The 20,788-nt window shown below is 38.6% G+C and overlaps 1 protein-coding gene across 4 annotated transcripts in view; it reads right to left on the bottom strand.

The window, feature by feature from the left end:
- EPB41L4B (erythrocyte membrane protein band 4.1 like 4B) overlaps positions 1-20,788 on the bottom strand; it is a 162,101-nt gene that overhangs the window by 22,263 nt on the left and 119,050 nt on the right. For all 4 annotated transcript variants that reach the window (XM_015854292.2, XM_015854293.2, XM_015854294.2 and 1 more), the window contains 3 exons: positions 10,562-10,666; positions 7,035-7,170; positions 6,499-6,576 (listed from right to left, as the gene is read on the bottom strand). In XM_015854292.2, the coding sequence (XP_015709778.1) occupies positions 6,499-6,576; positions 7,035-7,170; positions 10,562-10,666 (319 nt within the window). The remainder of the gene's footprint in view (positions 1-6,498; positions 6,577-7,034; positions 7,171-10,561; positions 10,667-20,788) is intronic.

The raw sequence follows: 20,788 nt of genomic DNA, 5'->3' as shown, positions 1-20,788 counted from the left end.
ACTGGTGCATAGTCAGCAGTGGATTTTACCTTCTGGATATTTTCCTTTTTTTGCAGAAATCACTTTCGATTAGTTTAAGAAATAGGGGAAGTGTTAAATCATCTGACACACATTTACAGAGCACATCAAGTTGTTCTATATGGCATGCAGATAAAGGGAAAATAAACATTCATTGAGCCTATGAATTTAAATCCCTTAAATCAAAGGCAAGATAAAAGGTAAATCTAAACTATCACAGTTCATCTTTGAACATTTTCTCCTTTTGCTCCTTGACTAACTCTGTGTGTCCCTCTATAATGGGCAAATGGGAACAAATCCCCAGACAGCTGAGTAGCAGCCAAAGCATTTTATATTTTTCAGAGAATGTCAAAATAAGATGCAGCAGGCAGCCTCACAGTCTGACTGCGCTCCCAGACACCCAGGTACATTTCACGCTAATAATTCAATACACTGCTTATAAGGGTAGCATACACTGGTAAAACCACATGCTCAAGCTACGTGCAGAGCTACATATCAGCGTTTATAGTGCTCTGTGTGTGTACATTATCAGAAGCAGCTATTGTGGGGTATGAAAGGCTCACTCATTATTTTGGCTGCTTGAGTGCCACGGCTGTTTTTAAAAGCGCCAAGTCTCCTCTCTAGTTATTAACACGCTTTATGTAACCCAGAAGATGCTCAGGTAATTTGCTTGAATTGGATGCTGTGCTCCCAGCAGCCCGGCACTGTATGCAGCACTGAGCACCTCCCCTCTGCAACCCCCTTTCAAATGTCTCATACCCAAACTGCCTGAGCACTACTACGTGCCCCTTTCAATCTTAGCTAGTTGAACATGCAATGCCCTTTTCTCCAGCGGAAAAAAAAGATCCTCTGCAATATCAATATTTCAATCTAAATCATTCCCTGGGTTCCTATGGAACTAGATTTATTGCCTACTGCTACAAGCCTTTTGTATAAAGGTTGTTTGCTTTAGCAATTGCTGCTCTTTGCTGTTTCTTAGTTTAATACGAACTTAAAGGGCACGAACTTGAAACTGGGAATAAAAGTACATTTAACTTGTCACTTACTTTGTGTTCCTATTTGTATATGTAGGTGTACATGCAACAGACAGGCCTCTCCTTTGAGCAAATTGTTTTGCTAATAATTAACCTTTGCATGTAAGCTATCCAATTTGAACATGCAAATACTGTAATTCAGAGGCTGGCTCAGAACAAAAAGCATTTTTTAACTTTTTTTGAATGCAGGTCATATTTATGACTTCCAGATCATCTTTTAATAAGAAATATATGTGCATGTATATTTAATGAAGATGTATAAGTAAAAAGCTGCTAATCCTGAAATATACCACACAGCCCAACTATTTTGGGAAGACCTAGTTTACCTTCACTGTGTAGTTCACAATAAGTAAAGCATTTATAAACTTGTCTCTAAGAGGTTTTAGAGATCTCTTGTGCACGCAGAGATATTGGATCTGTATTTGCAGCCAAGCAGAGTAGATTTGTGCTATCTAATGCTCTTATCAAATATTAGTCTTGAACTACATTATACTTTCATTTGGAAATCAGTGCCACAAGGACTGGTTATGGAGCTATTAAAATTTGATCTGTTTACCTGTCTTTCACTGAAAACCAAAGTGAAAAGAAGCTTAAAATGAAGGCAAGATAAACTGAAACAATTTAGCACTCCCTTGTCATTTGGCTTATAGCAACCTTGCACAAAAATTTGGCAACTAAAACTGTAATCAGCATTCCTTTATCAAAATAACTACTTTTAATGGGGCATGGAGTGAGATTATTTACCTCTCCTCCGCTACTCACTGCCATTTACTCACTGCAACTATCTGTTGAGAATTTACAAGGAAGTCTTGATGCCTCTATCACGTTACTGATACTCCTCACAGTCTCGCCAACGGATGACTGCCTTTTGACTTGGATGCCTTAATTTTATTTCCAAAATCATAGGTGCTAATGCATCAAATTCTGCATTGTTTCAGACTCACTGTGATCACTTCAAGCACTTACAGTAGTACTGAAATATTTGTTTCCAATCTGCCTTAAATAAAATATCTAGTTTTACATTGAAGGCCGTGTATTTCTCATTTTGAAAGTATCATGCTCATAATTTATGCCTCTTAAATGTTGTATCTCATGTTTTGAAAAAGCAAATGCTTTACTATTTACTTTCCTCCGCCAATAGATGGCAGGTGAAGCTCTAGAAATTTCTCCAATGGATCCAGCATGAAATAACATGTAAAGCTTGGAAGGAGGCAGCCAGCTGTAAATAAATGCTCTCCAATATCTTCTGAGATGTGATCATGTTTAGTCCTAGCCCATGCACCTCACATTATAATACTTAACTAGAGGTTACGGATAGTTCCATTTTATATATAAAACTGTACATTCTTACTTATTTTGTTCTATTCCATAGGATTAAACTGACGTTGGAACATACATCCTTTCTGTTTTGGTTGGAAAGGTATTTGACAGCATGATGGAGCAGCTGCTACACTCATTCGGGAGCTTGGGACTGAGCTTTCTATAATCAAACAAGAAAGCTCTGCATTCATACCCGTGTCACAGATCATGCTTGCTGTAAGCTGGAACAGAATAGCTGTCAGCTTAAGCTTTGATTTCCAATTCCATGAAAGCCAGAAACATAAGAGAGAGAGAGAGATGTATCTTGATGGCAGAAAGAGCCTACGAAAGTGACTAGTTTTAATAAGCTTCAGTAAGGATGCTCATAATCTGATACTACAATTCTTCATGTACAATGCTCTATTAAAGAAAAAGAAAAAAATCCAGTTCATTTTTTACATACAGAATGCAGGAGGCATTGCATCCTGATAGCATATAAGCCAGGCAGTGTTTGAAGTCTCAATGAAGTGGTACAGAAAGATAGAAATGTTGTCCTGCTCGTGCTGTAATGTTTTTAAGGACAGCATGCGGTGTGTTGTAATCAGTTAACTATAGGATTTACTTGAATAATGAAAAAGATATGCATGAAGCTCATGCTTTGGGGCATGCAGAGCACAGAAGGATACTTTTCACTTCTAGGCAATCTGCATTACTAAGTATACACTATTTCTCCTACAAAATGATTTTCTGCCTTGCCGTTGCCCTGCTGTTATTGGCAGTCCAAGTATTGATGACTAAGTGACCACTAGAGCTCAGTTGGTTCTCATGCATATCACAGTAATTCCTCCAGGCTGACAGAGTAGACAAATTTGGCTGCTCTGATCCCTGCGTGGTACGCTGGCTGAATACCATTAATCCAATCTATTCACTAATCCTTCCATTTTTATAAGTTAATTTGATTTTGTGAGCTCCACTTTAGCTCTGATCCTCAGCACGTTTTAAAACTTCCACTTTATGGGCAACAGCAGCAAATCATGGATAAAACCCAAGGCCATCAAGAAGCATCAACGATCAGACACTGAACAACAAAGACTGTGCACCTGAGTCAGTGACTATTAATCACTCTATGCCAGCAGCGTTACAGAGAGTAGGAAGTATGTCTGAAACGGCTTCAAATTAACAACAGCCCTTTGGTGCACGTAGGAAGTTTGGCAGCACACATCAATGACCAAAAAAAAACAACTCCCCAAAAAAGGTTGATTTTAAGTGTCCAACTTAAGAACTTTAGTCCAGACACCAAAGAGATGTCAGCTGTTTGAATGTCCTTCTGCAGGAAACCCTATGTAGGAACCTGAACTTACAGATCTATTACCTCAGGCAAATTAGGCAGCACGAATGACCCCTTTAGGCCCTGTACATGTCTCTGAGTAGGAAACAAACACCGGTACAATTAACAGCAACTTCCCAAGGGTCAGACTACAGCGTGTAAAACCAGCATGTTACCACTGTACTGCCACTAACACAATTCTGAGCTGAACACAGTCTGACCCTCAAATGACAGCACATGTTGCCACAACAAAATTGTCAAACATCCAAAGTTATGTATTTTCCTTCAGCTTTCTTTTGTTTGGAGATTCACTCCCTTATGAGCAAACTTTTCATTCAAACCTCAGTTGACAGAAATCTATAGTCAGTGAAACTGCAGGGAAAGGTCTGTACACAGTAACTACTCTTTAGAGAACAGGCTGACCTTTATAGACATTAAACAAAACAAGAAGGGCTGATTGATGCTGTGCAGTACATGCTCTCCAAAATATTAAAACCAAGAGAGTCATGGAAGGTTAGTTTATGAACATGAAGTATGAGAAATTGTGTCAGAGGATGGTGGGGGTAGGATAGAGGAAAGGGTGAAAGGGTGAAGTGTTTAGAGAAGAAAAGCTATTTCCTTGGCTGGAAATACTATAATATAATGTGAATTTCTCTTAAATGGAAACAAAACACAAACCCATGTTATCTAGAGCAGGTCAATTGCTAAAGTCTCCATGACTCAGTTTCAAAAATTTGGGTTACTAAAGTATGCTATAGTATAATATTTTAAATGAGAATTATATTTGCAATCTCCAGAGAATCATTACTTGAAGTTTAGCCGCTACCATCTTTAATAGTGAGAAGTACAATGTAACCTGTCTCAGTCTGCCTGTGTCTTGTCAACCTAAACTACAGGCAAAGATGTCAAACCTTATGGCTTTTTCTCTCTTTCCTTTGCTTTGTTCTGATTTACTCTTCCCCCCAGAAATGTACAGAGAGAGGTGTTTCACCCTCAGTACCTCTCCTGTCACTTCCTGGAATGGGACGGTTTTGTGTTCCAGCACTTCAGGAAGGTTCTAGGTTATCATTCCCATTTCAGTAGACACCTCAAATTGTAGTGGTATGTTCAGCTGAAAAAACATACATCTCTCCTACACGGCAGATGGAGGAGAGGTAAGCACTGCTGTCTTTGCTAGTGGAACTGGAACAGTTCTCTCACTGAGGAGTCCCAGGGGGCTAGAAAGACCCTTAAGTTTCATTTGCTGCTGTTAAGAGACTTAACACCTGCATTATGCAAAGATTGTTCAGCTATGCCAGGCTGAAGGGCAGAGATCATGAACAGGATTTTTACGGTAGGTGAAAAACAAAACTTGCTTACTGACCCTGCTGAAGTTGCAGAAGGTGCATAACATGCCCTCGAGGTCTTTGTGAATATACAATCACATAGGCTCAAAACTGCATGAGACAGACGAGCTTTCTAGAGCTGTGTCCCTTTAGGGTGAGCATCCATTCCTAAAATGCTATATACCGCTAACAATTTCAGCATCTTCTTAGCTCCCTTGCATCAAATTTATCTTTCTATCCACACCATCAGGTCCCTAGGCATAGCACACCCCATGCCCACACCATAGCTCAGTGCTGACTCAGGACTTGCAGAGAGTATGCCAAGAATACTAGTTGAATTCCTAATAAATGTGGTCTAGCGTTTCAATTAACAACAAGGATCTAGAGACTAGGCACCCACACAAATGGAGCTCATCCCAAAATGGGCTCAGCAGAGAAGGCCACATGCCTCCAAAGCCAAAAAGCCACAGCCGGGTATTCCCATCCCTTCTGCAAGTGAAGAACCTAGGAAGGGTGAGCCTTCATCAGGCATGCAGGGGTAACCACATCTCTCATCCAGCAGTAATAGGACACATGCAGTTATTTACAGACTGGTACCACAATATCTCTGCAGCAAAATGCATGTCCCCACAATACCTCTGTGATATTGTAAACTAGGATCTATCCATGTAGTGAAAGCAACATCCAGAGTGGTATTTTAATGTGTACTGCTGTGTAGATGTACTGCTGTGCTTTTCATATGCTTTACACATAGTTTCTGGAAGTCAACAAAAATGGCTTTTGACAGCAGAATAACTACCTGGCATTAGAGCTGTTTGCAAGCAGGATGATTTGGAGAAAGTTGAGGATCTTTTTGTGATCCTTCAAGTAATCTGCTGGAAATCTGAGGTGAAAGACCGAGATCACTGAAATCGAGAACCATTTTGATTTCAGTGGGGCAGCATATCTCCTTTGCTTTTAAGTAAAACCACAGATCACATACTTCTAGAAAAAGAAGTTAATATTCAACATGTTACAGACTATTTTGCCTGAAACTGAAGCACAGCACTGTGTTAATGAAATACAGAAGTGCATGTACATGTCTTTGAGTTGGCTGTTGGATAAGGGCTGAAGGAAACTCATGTTGAGAAGAATAAATTTTCCAGAAAACTACCAAAAGCAAATCTATGATTGTAGCAGGGATGTACATTAAAGGGTCAAAAGAAGCTGGTGAAACCAGTGCAGCAAGGTGTAAAGATATTCAGGTAGAAGAGAGAAATAAAAAGTCATCCAACAATAAAGAACCCCATTCAAAATCTCAGCCTTCTTGATGTGGGTTGATTTTCTGAGATGCTGAGCTGAGTTTGACAGGTGCTCAGGACCACTGAAAATCAAGCAAACTTACTTAATTCCTGTGCATTATCCAACACACCACATAACATCCCATTCATTCCAGCTGCAGACAAATTATTGAAAACTTTCACATTTTTTCTGGCCGCAAACTACAATTATTTACCATAGGTGTGGCCTCTGTGAAATCCATCAGAAGGTCACCTGGCTCCAGAGCAAAAGTACTTCCAGCATCTGTGGAACTCTAAAATGAAGGAGAAACTCAGCTTTGAAAAAGCATTTAGTTTCTATAGTCCTACGGTGGGACTGCTTTGTTTTCTTTTGTTTTTAATTCTTTAAAGCATAAATTGCCAAATGGATTTCAAATTACACACATTTTCAATTTTTAAATATGGCTACTCAGGAGAGACAGACAACAAAAGCATGCAAGATCAAGTTAAACGTTAATTTAATCCTCATCTATTGACCTCCAAAGCTGCTGAAAACCTATTCTTGATTTCAGTTGGGTCTTGAAGCGGGCTCTGAATATTTTCTGACAGTTGCACTTACAACATAGGTTAAACATGTTGCTACTACTACTACGCATTGAAAACTACTCTGAAATGTAGAATTACTTCATCTAAGACAAGTATTACTTGCAACTTCCTCCCAGCCTTCCTAAATACTCTCCAGTTGACATAAGTTCATCTCTTTGCACCTTACCTTGCCACCAGGCGAAAGCTGTGTTTGTCCTTCTGATGTCTGTGGGGTGCACATTTTCTGTGACCCAGGAGATGCTGAAGACACAGACGTTGATGCTGCTGCTGCTGCCAGTGCTGGAGGAAGGTCATCTTCATCACTGCAGTTGGGAAAAACAGACAGATCTTCTCATTAGAAAATATGACTTGACTTTTAACCGTACTTGTTCTGGAAGATGATCTGGAAGTTCTGTTTACTCTTCCATCTGTAATGCAGTATTTACAGCTAAATTTGCAACTGAATTAAATTTTTTAAGCTTTAAAGATTCCTTGAAAATCAACTGGCTGGTCAACTCTCATCTACAAATGGAAATCTAATGGGTCTGATGTGTAAGCAGTGTTTCTATGGAGCATGTTTATGTGAATACATGAACTTATTTGATATTACTCTACTTTAATGTTGATATTCTCTTCTACAGAGGCTGGCTTTATTGATAATAACAGATCTGGTTAGATCCATCCATCAGACCGACTGCTTTGTTGGCTTAAGTCTAAGGGGAATTTGGCACTCATTACAGAGTTAGTTCATAATGTTATTTTCAAAGTGGCTTTAAAAGGATTTTGATCAACTCCAGAAAGGTAGAAAAATTCTTGTGAGGATATGTTTTGGTTTTTTTTGTTTTTTGGTGTTTTTTTTTTTTTTCTGTCCCATTTATTCAGTTTACAGAGAAAGGATTTTTCTTAAAACAACGTTGCATACTTCCCTTGGACTCAAGGACAGCAAGCTGAGCTCTTTCCATCTCAACTAACCTATCACCACTACATAAGAGACAGTAGAGAATATATTACTTTCATTTACTTCTGTAGAGACCCATTGGCTACAAATCTTTGGAATCAGTCAGCCCTGGGTCAGAATTTTTCCAATTGCAAATTGGAATTGCACAGAAATAAGCAGTTCCAATCTGGCCTACAGAACCTTTAGTAGTGGGAATGATGTGTGAAAAGGAAAGACTACAGTTTGACAGTTTAAAGCATGGGGAAAAATGACTTCTGCTCAGAAGATAGCGCAAACTTTAACTAACACTTTAGGTAGTCTCAGTGCACAGAACCCTGCCATGCCAGTTTGACAGACATTTGCAGAACACAACTGTACTTGGTTTAGCGCTATCTGAAGTCAGCATGACTGTGCAAAACAACACTTCAAAACTACTTTACATACAGGGTATCTAGCCCTGTGGTGGATTGTTTGGCTGACAACAAAATGATGGTTTTATTATGGTATAAAGGTATGGCCATTAATATTATCTTTTTCATGGTTCACTTTTTGTTTCTTCTCGGAAAGGCTAGAATTTATCTCCAGAGTACATATAATATGTTTTTTACATTCTGGAAAAAGACTGCAAAATCTGTTGGCCCTACTAAGTATGCATTTTCTTAACTCAGCAAGCCAAATTTTGGTTGTTGACCTAGTTAATCTCTCTTTCAGAAACATGTAGCTGACATTTTCTCAGCTCTTGCTCCCCACTCTCAGTATGAACGCACTGGCACCCTCTCCTTCCTTGCTGGGTAAAGCTGTTCTGTTGCATATAAGGAAGTGGAAAATTATCAAGAACTTGCCAGTTCGGAATGGCTTCTTCAGATCTGCAAACTAAAGTGTTAGGCTTTAGTCTTACCAGCTATCAAGCTATCATCATGCTGGCTAAAAGTCTGAGCATTAGTCTTCTTCATTGCATATCCTGAGATATCCATTTTCATTATTCTGTGTCCAATTACCAACATTTATCCTTCTTTAGTGGTCACTTTCTATTTACAGGTAAATACAGCTTTTCCAGACCCACCCTACTCTAGGGCAAATAATTTTTTTCTCAGATAGTTAATAACTGACTTCTGACTCTCTTGCTGTTGTCAAAACTAGCTTATTTTACTACTATACTTTGTAGGTCCCTTGGAAAATCTTCTGTTTTGGCATACAAACTGTCACTTAAGTATACTGTAACTTAAAACTGTCTAGGTGGCATAATCCTGCTCTCTTTTTTCATTCTTTCTATTTATTTTATTTATTTATTTATTTATGGACATCTAGTAGTATTGAAGAACCAAGTTTAACGATTCCTGTAGGTTAAAGCTCAAATCAAAGAATCTTCCAAATATGCATACAAAACCTGTGACTATGTCTGCAATAGGACATTGTTTTCTACTCTTGCACATTAGCATGCTGTCATAGTTTTGTGAAGCCACGGGGTGGCTTCCCCCTGTCACAGGCATAGGTAAATCTAGGTAACCTGTGACACATGCTCAAAGAGGAGCATCAGCTATCATGCTCTGTTCATTATTTGCCATGTGCGCAGCATAACATAATCGATCCTCTCAGTGTCACAGCCTTATCCCTTACTGACTATGTAGAAATCCCTGCATTACATAAAAGTATGATAAATCTGAAGCATCTTGAAGTATTTAGGGGACTTTCTTCTCCTGGCTTGTAGAAAGGATGAGGTAGTTGAAATGGTGTATCATCCAAGAAAAAGCCTACTGGTGTTTAAGATCTGCTGGGCATAGTGAGTCAACAGGTTTTCAGGTCTTAAGAAACCACTCCTAGGAAATGCTGTCAAATTATCTGTCATGCGTTACCCTCAGAATTAGCAGACAAGACTCCCAGCTTGAGTGGTTAATTCCCATTTCAAACTGTACTGCCTGATGAGTAGCAAAAGAGCCTGTGTCATGGTCTACTTACCAAGCTGTGGCTGCATTCCCATATGTTTAGCTTTGGTCTCTTGAACAAATAAAGATTTGGCTAGATGCTTCCTTACTTCCTACCTTCAATTTGATTCATTCTTCTGTTTCTTCTCCTAAATAATTTTTCAGTTTTAGTGACGAGTTTCTGATGGCCTGAACCTTCTGATGGTTTTGATGGTTCATGTGAAGGACAAATCAACACACTAATTTCCATGTTTATCCCTAGACTCTAAAATTAGAAGAACTGGGTGTAAATGTGATGCCAAATCTCTGTAGGCACAGATAATTCCTGCCTGGAACAAGAGACGTAACTTAGCTGCTATAGCTGTAGTGTGCTCAGTAATTTCTGTGTGTGACAAAATCACATAGAGAGAGAGAGAGCTCACCCTTTCTAAGAGGGAATGGCTGAGCACAGCTTGAACACCCAGCAGCTAAGGACTGTTTCTCTCATTTTGCAGATGCGATTGTAATGAAGCAGACAGAGCAGCCTTCTCCGACTCATACCAGGTCTTTGACATTTCATGTGGAAGAGAGATTTTTAATTTCTGATCAATACACTCCAAAAAAAAAAAAAAAAAAAAAACCAAAAAAAAAACCAAAGGGGCTGCATATCAGTTTAGTAACTGCAGAGAGATGGCAAATTCACTAAGTATTAAAAGCTTTAAGATTCTCAGAGATGAAAGGAATGGTGTCAGCCTAAGATCATTATCATGTAATTGCACTCATGCCTTTCAGAAGGCATAGCTAGAGCAGTAATTAGCATCTCCTTTTACAGCTGAAGCAGGCAAAAACACAAAGATAGTGTTATATGTTACTCACAAGCTGTACTGTCTTGTTAACTTCCTCACACGAGAAACTTTAATTTCCTGCTTTTCTGTAGGGCCAGATGATGGCGTAGTTTCAGGTCGCACTGGAGCTGGACTTCTAAAAATAACAAGAAAAATATATGTGACACAGTCTTTATTTAACCTACTTCAGGCATGTTAACAAAGTTCTAACTCATCAACACATGTTTATCTTGCAAATTGGCAAGTGCTCATTGAAGTTCATCCTTTTGTTCCATTTATAGCCCACAGGCCAGTGTGCATGAACAGAAAAGGACATGTGAATCCACTCTCCTGTGCACTGCATGCCTTTTATAAAAGCAGAGGCTGATTAAAAATACAGAACCTATGTAAGAGCCCATGTGGAAGTGTTGCTGCTTCCAAAAGACAACATTTTAATAATGGCCCAGCTATTTGATCATGTCAGAAATATTTTTACCCAAAAAGCTTTTAGCAAAAATTAATTTTATGGATTGCAAAACCTGTTCTGCTTAAAATAGAAGCATAATGTTTAATTTGGGGGTAGAAACTGCATTGGAAAGAACAGTTCAAGGGAAATGAACTAATGGATTTGATCCAAAAATATATACTTATTAGAAATAAATGCAAAACTGAGATGTGAAACACAACTGCAGAGCTCCAGCAAAGATCAGAAACTGGAATGAGGAGACCCATGTAAAAGGATCTGCTCCTCAACCATTTATTCTTAGAGTTGACTAAGACTCAGATATAAGATTTTCATGACCTTGGAAAGAAACATTTTCAGTCATGAACTGAAGTGACATGAAGAGAAATAAATGATTTTAAATACTACTTTTATTTGAAGCAATGTATTATGATTAAATATACTGCATGTGTATGAGAAATGATATCTTAACACAATAAATATGCCAAATTTTGAAGGAGTTAATTCAAAGTCCTGATTAACAAATAACATGTGGGCTGTTTCCCATGATCAAATCTGAAGTCAGATCCTATATTAAGCACCTAAGTAGCCCTATTGATTGCCAATGGGACGACTCTTGCACTGAGGGACATACCACAGCTGGCAGAAGTGATTCAACCTTGTCTCTAAAATTATGCATTTGGGTTGTTTTTTTTGAGTCCACTTGCAAATCAGTCTTATATAGTGGGTTTTTGAGATTGCTAGGCTGGCAGTCAAGAAGAGAAAAAAGTCCAAACCACCTTTTCTTAAAAATCTCAAAGTGAGTACATCTGATCTGGAAATCTGTGAATCAACATCATGATGGAAGCTCCTAACAACATTTTCAAGTCAAGCCTTCAGAATGGATGATTGCTCCAGTTAGGCTGCTCTTTAGACAGCTTGTGCTAAACCAAAAGCAGCTTTTGACAACTGAAGAAAAAAAAAAAAAAGTAAGTTACAGTTATCCAAAGTGATTTTCAGTTCATGTTCTGACATAAGTAGGATAAATATGTGAAGACCTTTTTAATGACTAAATCTGACGGTCAAATCCTCAAGAAGTGTGAATGTGTATAATTCCATTATTTTCAGCTCACAAGTTCAGAAACATATCAGATAAAATACGTGCCCTGAGTGACCAGTTCCTACAATCCTCCAATACCTTTCTATGATGATAGTTTCAAATTTTAAACCTCTCCCATCAACTCAAGGAAGCAGGAGCAAAAACAGTGGTAACAACTACATTGAAAAATGTGCTTAAAAATTATGAGCAATGCATTCATACTATCAAGGGACTCAGGAAATGGCACAGTAACAAATCTATTTCTAGTTCGTTGCCACTCCGAATTTCTGAAGACAGAATTATAATCTGTGATGAAAGTATATCAGATATTTTAATAGAAATGACAAATTGAAATGATCATTTCAGTTCCTTCAGAAAGGTTCATTTCACAAAGCCTCCTTTGATTCCTTTGGTTTACAGTCTTTGAAAAGGGGAGGAGATGGGACTTTTGAAGCAGTCATCTTAGCCCTCAAATTGTTGCGTTTTTTTTTCTTTAAAAAAATATTGTGCCATTTTGTATCTAAAGCAGTTTATAATCACTACGAAGAAACAGAAAGGAAACTGATGTTAACACATGAAAAGTCTGGACATTTTAAATCTGATTTTCCTTTATAAAAAGATTCCCATGAAAAATTTCACTCAGCTGTGATTAAAGGTGATCAAGAACCAAGTGACCTATTCTCTAATCCAAAATCTTCTTATCTCCCTTTGAATGCTGCACATGTTTGAGTGAACAATTAATGAAAAAGCCAAGGTGCAGCACCACAGGACACACCCTCTTTTCAAGTGAACGCATCTGCTCAGAGAAACTTGTCTTTTGTATCACGCCAGTGAAGTATCCCACTCACTTATCTTGCAAAAACCATAGAAAAACCTGTAAAAACCTCTCTATTGTAAAATTTTGACATCATTTTCTGTTTGAGGCTGGATGCAGGGACTACCTGCTGATAGTATTTATCACACCTCTGGGAGAGACATGAGAACCACTTAATGGCATGTTTCCAGCAGCTGCAGGTTAGCTGGTCCATAAGCTGATGTGACCTTGGAACAAAAAGCAGTGGCAATGCCTCCATCCAAGGAGGCTGGATGAACCTATTCTACCATGTGCACAAGATGTAATGTTAGACTGCTTCTACCCACTGCAGAGATTGATTCTCACCCTCATTAAAACCTTGCTAGTGTAGTCCTTCCAACACCAGCCTAAAATATCCCTGACAACTCCTTTTTCATCTCCATTGTATGCTCTCCCCAAGTGCACTTCCTCAGTTCTAAACCATTGCTACCCTGACTTCAGACACCAGGTGCAAGAAGTGCTGAGCTTGATCATCTTGGAGCCTTATTTATCCCACTGGTATTCTTGAAAAAGAAGCAACTTTAAAGCAGAATGGTTTCTATTGTTATCTTCTGAATTCTACAGCCAGGATCTATTGCATTAAATGAAAAAGTAAGCTTCTTGAAGAGAAAACTTGCTGTAATTTTGACACTTTAAAAGAGTCATGTGCAATATGACCACTTGTAGTGTATGGCCCCATGTGTAGTAAATTCTGAAAGCCAGAACAAAACCTGAAACACTGGAGTTCAAGCTGTCAAAGACTTCAAAGAAAAAAAAAAAAAGTGCAGCATATTATAATTCCTTTATAAAGTTCCATTTCAGTGTCATTAATTGGTAAGTACCCTTTTCTCTTGTAACAGTATATAACTACCCAAGCATAAAAATGAAGGCATTGAACTAAGATGGAGTTACTAACGACTTGGCACCTCACATAGAAACATATCACCTCCTGGTGAGAATGACACTAACAGGACTGATGTCAGCATGCAGCAGTAGCTACCTCTGCACTGAGAGCCCGAGCATCAAGACACAGAGGTCTTTAACATCAGCAGTGAAGTTGAATTACGTATGTAGGTGCCCTGTCTGCAGTCATTAATGCAGACTGGCATGGAAATGGTTTGAAAGAGTTCAATTTGAATTATGAAACTGATGCAGAAATCACTGGTTGAGGTTCCTTGTTCTGTCTTGTAAAACATCAGAGTAGCTGATCCATTAAGATGCCCACTGGAGTGAGGCCAAGGTGATGTGCATTTAGCTATTTAGTTTGGGTTTGGTAAAGCTGGTTGAAATTTATCAGTTAGAAAGTGACTTTTTTTCTTTTTTTTTTTTTAAGATGGATGAAAAATCAGCTTTTTAAAACAATTGATTTTTTTATGACAAAGTCAACACATATATATAACATGTTTCGTTTTCAAAAAATATTTCATAATACATTTAGAAGGAGATATTTATTTATAATTAAAAATACGTATATATTTAACTCTGCCCCATTGAATTAAGTCTGCTGTGATTCTATGAAAACAAAACCTGCTTGGATTCACTGAAGTCCATGTCAGGGAAGACCAAACACACAATTTTTTATCATCTCTTGTTTTGGCCTAAGTGTTCTTTTGTACACATCGATTTGTTCAGGGAAATGAATTCCTTGAATGAGGACAGAAGTTGCCCATAATGTTCCAGGTGATTTGCATATTCTTAGCTTCCAAATGCCAACACGGACATCATCTTCCACAGCTCTCAGTGGATGAGAATTTCAGCTCTGCGATGCTTAGAAACTACCTTTTTAGAAACTATTCATGGTCAAATCCCTGGACTTACAGATCTGAAGTCATTTGATAGTTTTGTAAGATCTGTTATTAGATACAGTGACCAACAGAGCTTTGTGGACCACAGCTTGTCTCTGAAAATCCTAAATAAAATTCGATATTTGGGTCTTGAAGTCTTGAATAGAAAGGGAAAAGTAGAAAGGGAAAAGCACAAGAAGGCCCCAAATACCTGGTGTGACATATTGAGTCTGATGATACATGTAAGTTTTATGTAAGAACTATCATCTTTCCAGTAAGAAAAAGTGTAGGACGTATCCACATCATGCTGGAAAACATCAAATCTCATAGCCTAGTGCACATCAGAAGCACAAGCTGTGGCAGAGAAATCTCATTCTGACAATTTGCATGAGCAAAACTTATCCTGCACTGAAGAGTGCTTAAGACTACTTCTCCTCATTCATTTGTAGCTTGTAACAGCTTGATTTAATTTAATATTTTCCACCCTTCTTTTCTGGTGTGCAGTACCATCAAGCTGTGAGATAACATTTAATTTTATATTACATGTTGAGCAGCTTCTAATGTAATTAGTCTTAACGTAACAGCGTAATTTGGTTTTGGATGGAAAGATTTACAAAGAAAATTGGAATAAATGAATGCACAAAGCACCAGCTGGTGCTTATACCTACTCCCACAATCCTGTGCTATCCTATGAAAGATGAGATAATTTGGTTAACAAGGATCAACAAAGAGTGATGCAGCAGTTGGCCTAAACAGAAAGAAATCCACAGACAAATCCTGAATCATGTGGGATGTAAAGCGTGCCAGAGCTGGTAACAATCCAAAAGCATGTTATAAGGGAAAACAAACACTGCAGTCCATAAAAGTACCACATGGCACACAGTAGCAGATCACAACAGTGACAACAACGGTTGAAGCTGATCAGAAAATGAGAAGTCTTCAGATGAAGAAGGCTCTTTGCTGACAACTTGGGCACCTACCTCAGAAATACATGAACTTGCATTTAAATGTGTGATCAGTAATTTGCATGAGAGGCTGCGTAATCTTCAGCCTTATAGGATTTCAAAATCCAGCAAAACAAAACCACAGCTGGCCTGATTTTGTGTTGGTGATGGTCCTGTTTTGAGCTGTTTTGAGCAGCTCTTGAAGACCTTCAACCATATCACCAGAAACAGAGACATAACATGTCTAAACTTTCCTGTACTACAAGTAACCACGAAGGAAAACCACATTATCAGCAAATCTTGCCACCAGGATTTATGTCTTACACATTTTACTTCAATTGCTTATCAAGCTTTGCTCAACTTCAGGCATCCTTGCTAACATTTTCACTGGCTTGTCCCAAGATGAAAGTTAGGCTTGGCAAACAGGCTGTGCATGATGAGAGTAGTTGGTATTTTGATCTGTTCCAAAGTATCAGCAATTCCTAACATCTGTACTAATTCAGCCTAATTCTCCACATGTGGAAATTCCTGAAAGAGCACAAGAGTGATACCAGGAATCATATTTAGCCATTTGAAGAAGAGAACAAAACAAGAGATACGTTGACCTTTAAATTAAATATAGCTGATCTCATTGCACACAAATGTGCGCACATGCACTGACACATACACACTATAGGTGTATCCAGGTGGTCACAGCCAGAGAGAAAATATATACCTGGAAGAGTTTTCGGGAGAGGTTCGTGCACAGACATTGAGGAAGTTGTGTAGATTGTTCTTCTGTCCGGCAAAACAAAGAGGAATCACAAAAGGAATTCTCTTGATGAGGTTCTGTGGATAGTCATATGTTTATTGCATTTAGCAGATGAAGTAGGCAGGCAATTAAGTGGAAAATTTATCAGAAGAAAGTTCATGAGGTTATCTGTCTAGCAGCCTGTCCTTTTACTATGAAGTAGGTGAGGTTTATAAAAAGGTGAAGAGGTGACTACATGATTCACATTCCCTTCATAATGTCACAGATGAGAAACCGCACAAGATGGGACAGGCTCTGATCAAGAGGAAAGTGTGACCAGAGATAGCAAGCAAGTGACAACAATTTTTATATTTATTTTCTACAATATTTACATGTTTATATTTACATACAAACTTTCTGTCAGACAGCCTGACAAGGCTAAAAGAATCAAATAATAAAACCCAATTGGAGGAAGGTGATAAGAGACTTAGCAAAACTACAAAGAAGAACCAGCAGTAATCTCTGACCTGAATTACATTAGATATCAGGAAATTCTCTCTGAGCACTTCTCTTTCAATCTGGACATTGAGTTAGATGGCTGAGTGCAGGGAACTTTCCAACAGAAAGGCAATATCTTTGATACTTCCTCAAAATCCCTACTGGCCCAATCAATATCACAACAGATCCTCCTCTCATGACACTAAGGAAAATGTTCTGTCAGAAAGGCTTTTCTAGCTTTCATGGAAGACAAATTCCTCTTGTTGGTACATAAAAGGGACTTCCAAGATCCTTGCTTCCCTTCACCTGAGGAGTTGCACTCTGGGCCCTTCCCATAGGGTGTTGTTCTTGCAACGACTTTTCCAAATTGCTGAATTTCTAAGAGCATACAAAATTCATCACTACTGAAGCTGTGAGCTACCACAGCGTCTTCTTAGCCTTCCTGATTCTATAGAGTAAATGCAGCCAGAGAACATGGGCTGGAGGCATTAATTTGCATCCTCCCAACAAATTTGCTCGATACTTGAAGTAAATTGAGATTGTACTTTGCCCTCATATACAGGACATCCCAAAAGAAGCACTATTAAAAAAACAACAACACAAAAACAACAAACAAAGCACTGCAAAATGACTGGCACTGCTAACTCCATACTAGACCAGTGTTCACACAAGCCTGTTTTTGCTACCTGCCATAAGAAAGCCTTCATTGCTATTCAAGGTGGTAATTGCAAGCTAGCTGTATTTCTTCCTGAATTAATATAGGCAGTATATAAAATAAAAAATGCAAGTGCATAAATAAATAACCTATTTTTCCAGGTATTTCTTCTTTTATATAATATGGCATTATGCTCTGCCTTGTCCAAATTTCTTATGTTCCAGCTGTAGCTGAGCCACTTGGGGTCGGGTGTTATATTATTTGGGTGTTGATAAAACTATGTACTTTCAAGCCTGTTGCAACAGACCTATAGTAAGGGCAATTCTAACTCTTCTTAGCAGTATTTCTGTGTCTTATCAAGATAACTCAGGGCTCCCCAATTTAGTCTGCTTTTGAAATTCCTCCTGCATCCATCATTCTCATTTGACTTTGTTCTGCTGAGGGTTCTGTCGTGCAGCCTGGATGGATCCAGCTGAAGCACTGCTGCTGTCCAGATCTGCTGCCCTGCTATGGGTAATCAGCAAAGCAAAAAGCAGCAGAGTCAGCAAAGGAGATGCATGGCTATGTTTCAATTCATAGTGCACTACTTTAGCTTTAATTGCAGAATAAAGAGGGCATAAGCTGGGACACTGCAGCATGTATTGGGTTGACTGAGTCACCAGCTTTTCCCTTGCTGAATGAGAACCAGCAACTAAAATAGTTTAGGGGAAGGAAAAAAATAATTTCCAGAGGAGGGAGAGCCATAAGGACAAGTAGCTTCCAGAAGTAGGAAGGAGAAGGGACTGTACCATCCTGTGGGCCCACATCTTCATGAAGCTTAATCTGATGTCTACATGTTAGGTACTACGAGGAAAACTGGGAGATAAATGTTCTATTTCCAGCCTGTGTATCTACTGACAGAACAAACTTCATAAGCCTTGTCCTCCTGAATGTGGAAAAAACACTGCAATTTCAGCATCAGGGGAGTTTCTTTTTTCTGCCCATAGGTGATGAGCTAAGTATGGAAGGATGTGCAGTTTGCCAATGGACACAGTACAAAGGTTAAAAAGCCAACAGAACCACGATGGCTTAGAATAAGCACAACATTTTATACCATTCTGAGGCAAAGCCCAACAAAATGACTGGAGACCTGCTTGTAGCAAAAATGGTTATTCCACCCATATATATGAGTAATTGCTAGATGAACCAGAACTAATTCTATGAAGAGCTATAGCAATTGTTAGTCAAATTGAGTCTGCTATGGCAGAAGCCAGAATAATTGCTCAGGGGACTGTAGGGCTTATCCAGCAGTTAATTCATTACAAGTGTAATCTTCGGACTGGCAATGGATGAGAGAACAAGGTGGTAGCACAGAGCATCATTTTTTAATCAAACAAACACTGCTGCCCTTCTTCTTCACATTCTGTTTCCCTGTCTGTATGAAGAATTCAACATTCTTCCTCAATCATTTTCACAGATGTTGTCTATAGGTACAGACATACACAAGAATGTCCTCAAGAGTACTTGCAAGAATAGAAAATACATTTCCTGAGGAGGGCTGTTTTACAAAGGATATTTGTATATTTCTCAACTAATGCACAGAAAAACTCCTAGGTAACTTGTCTAGCTAGTATTAACTAACCCTTGACTCTGTTTGCATGCAATTCTTAGCAAAGCAAAGTCTCGTTTTTGTCTATCCAGGTCTTCAAAATAGAGGTTACCTAGGTGGCAAATAGGTCACACACACTGGCTGTGTGGAGGCATGTGTATGTCCTTGCAGAACAGGGAGCCAATTGAATGAGAAAGAGAATTGGTTAGGCAGTGTATTTGGTTTGCATTATTCTTCAGATTATGAATGCAGGCTGTTAAGATGAGTCTATTTCTGAGCACTGATTACTCGTATACTTGCACCTCCAGAACAGAGGCACAAAGCAAGAAAACAATACAATTTCATTTGTCACAACTGACTGTGGAGGAAATGATGCTTGACATAAACTAGATACAAATATTAGGCACATCTGCACCAGACTGCTGCATACTGAGATCTTTGGAATAGTTGTTATGAGTTCATAAACTTGGACATATGCAAAAGAAAAAAGCAAAATGAGCTTTGCAGCCAGGTTGCCAACCTTCCTTACACTGAATAGTGTATCACCTCACACAGCACATAACTCATTTACAACTCAGCATGATGAAGAGAATCTGTCACAAAATGGGAAATAGAAAGGTCTTCCTACAGATGTTAATCAGAAAGTCAAAGAAGGTCAGTAAGGAAAACAAGTCTTTAGTTGTCTTTCAAACCAGGTCCTCCCAAACTCCTTCTGGAAGTGACAACAATTCAGCAAAGGGTGTTCATAGCAAAGACAATGAGTGAAATTCATTTCTATTAAACAAAGCAACAAGTCACTGAGTAACATACACAAATAATTTTCTCATGGGTCATAAGAAAATGTTGCATTGGACTAAAAATGGTAATGGTAGAGGAAAATGAGAGATCTGAAGTACCAACTAGACTTTGCAGACCCTTGGACAATTAGAAAAATCACTGCCTGCCTGTTTAGAAGGAACAGCTCTGCAGGATGTCCTGAGATGAGAGATGTGGAGGACTGGGAATCATAGCTCTACTGCAGACAATCCAGGGACTGCCACAGAAAGCAAAATCATTCTTCCTTGTGCATCCTCCTGCCTCAGCACCACCAACCATTTTCACCATCCTTCTCTCTGTAGCTGTTTTCACTACACAAACGTAGCACCTCATAGAATCACAGAAACAGAATCACAAGATTGGAAAGGACCTATAAGATCATCAAGTTCAACCATTCTCCCTTTACCATACCTACAAAAAAACCCCTAAACCATATCTCCTAGCTCCCTATCCAGACCTCTGCTAGTAGAAACTGATCAGAAAGCAAATTTTGAATGAAATGTTTTTGGAAGACATGCTAATCTATCACCTTCTAGGAAGGATACACACTTGAAAAAAAGGGTGGCACATTTTCATCATTATAGATGTTTTCTTCTGAGTTCAAAATAAGTTATTTTGTCAAACATCATTCATTAACCAGCCTATCCTATAAGACACTACAATGCCTTCTTTAAGTTGTAAGAGTCAAAAGTAGGAGGTTATACATTTAAAAAAAGAGATAACTAGTACTTTGAGATATATAGTACATATACATAAGCATGTATATACAGCATATGTGTCAGCATAATCAGCTGATAAACAGTGATGACTGAAATGATAGAAATCCATAACTGACACTAACGATGTCCAAAGTGATGGCACTATCATACATTTAAGTTGGGGCAATTTCCA

Source organism: Coturnix japonica, chromosome 2 (assembly GCF_001577835.2).
Source record: "Coturnix japonica isolate 7356 chromosome 2, Coturnix japonica 2.1, whole genome shotgun sequence".
NCBI classification, from domain to species: domain Eukaryota; kingdom Metazoa; phylum Chordata; class Aves; order Galliformes; family Phasianidae; genus Coturnix; species Coturnix japonica.
The sequence above is the reverse complement of the archived record's forward strand: the minus strand, read 5'-3'. Positions and strand labels throughout refer to the sequence as shown.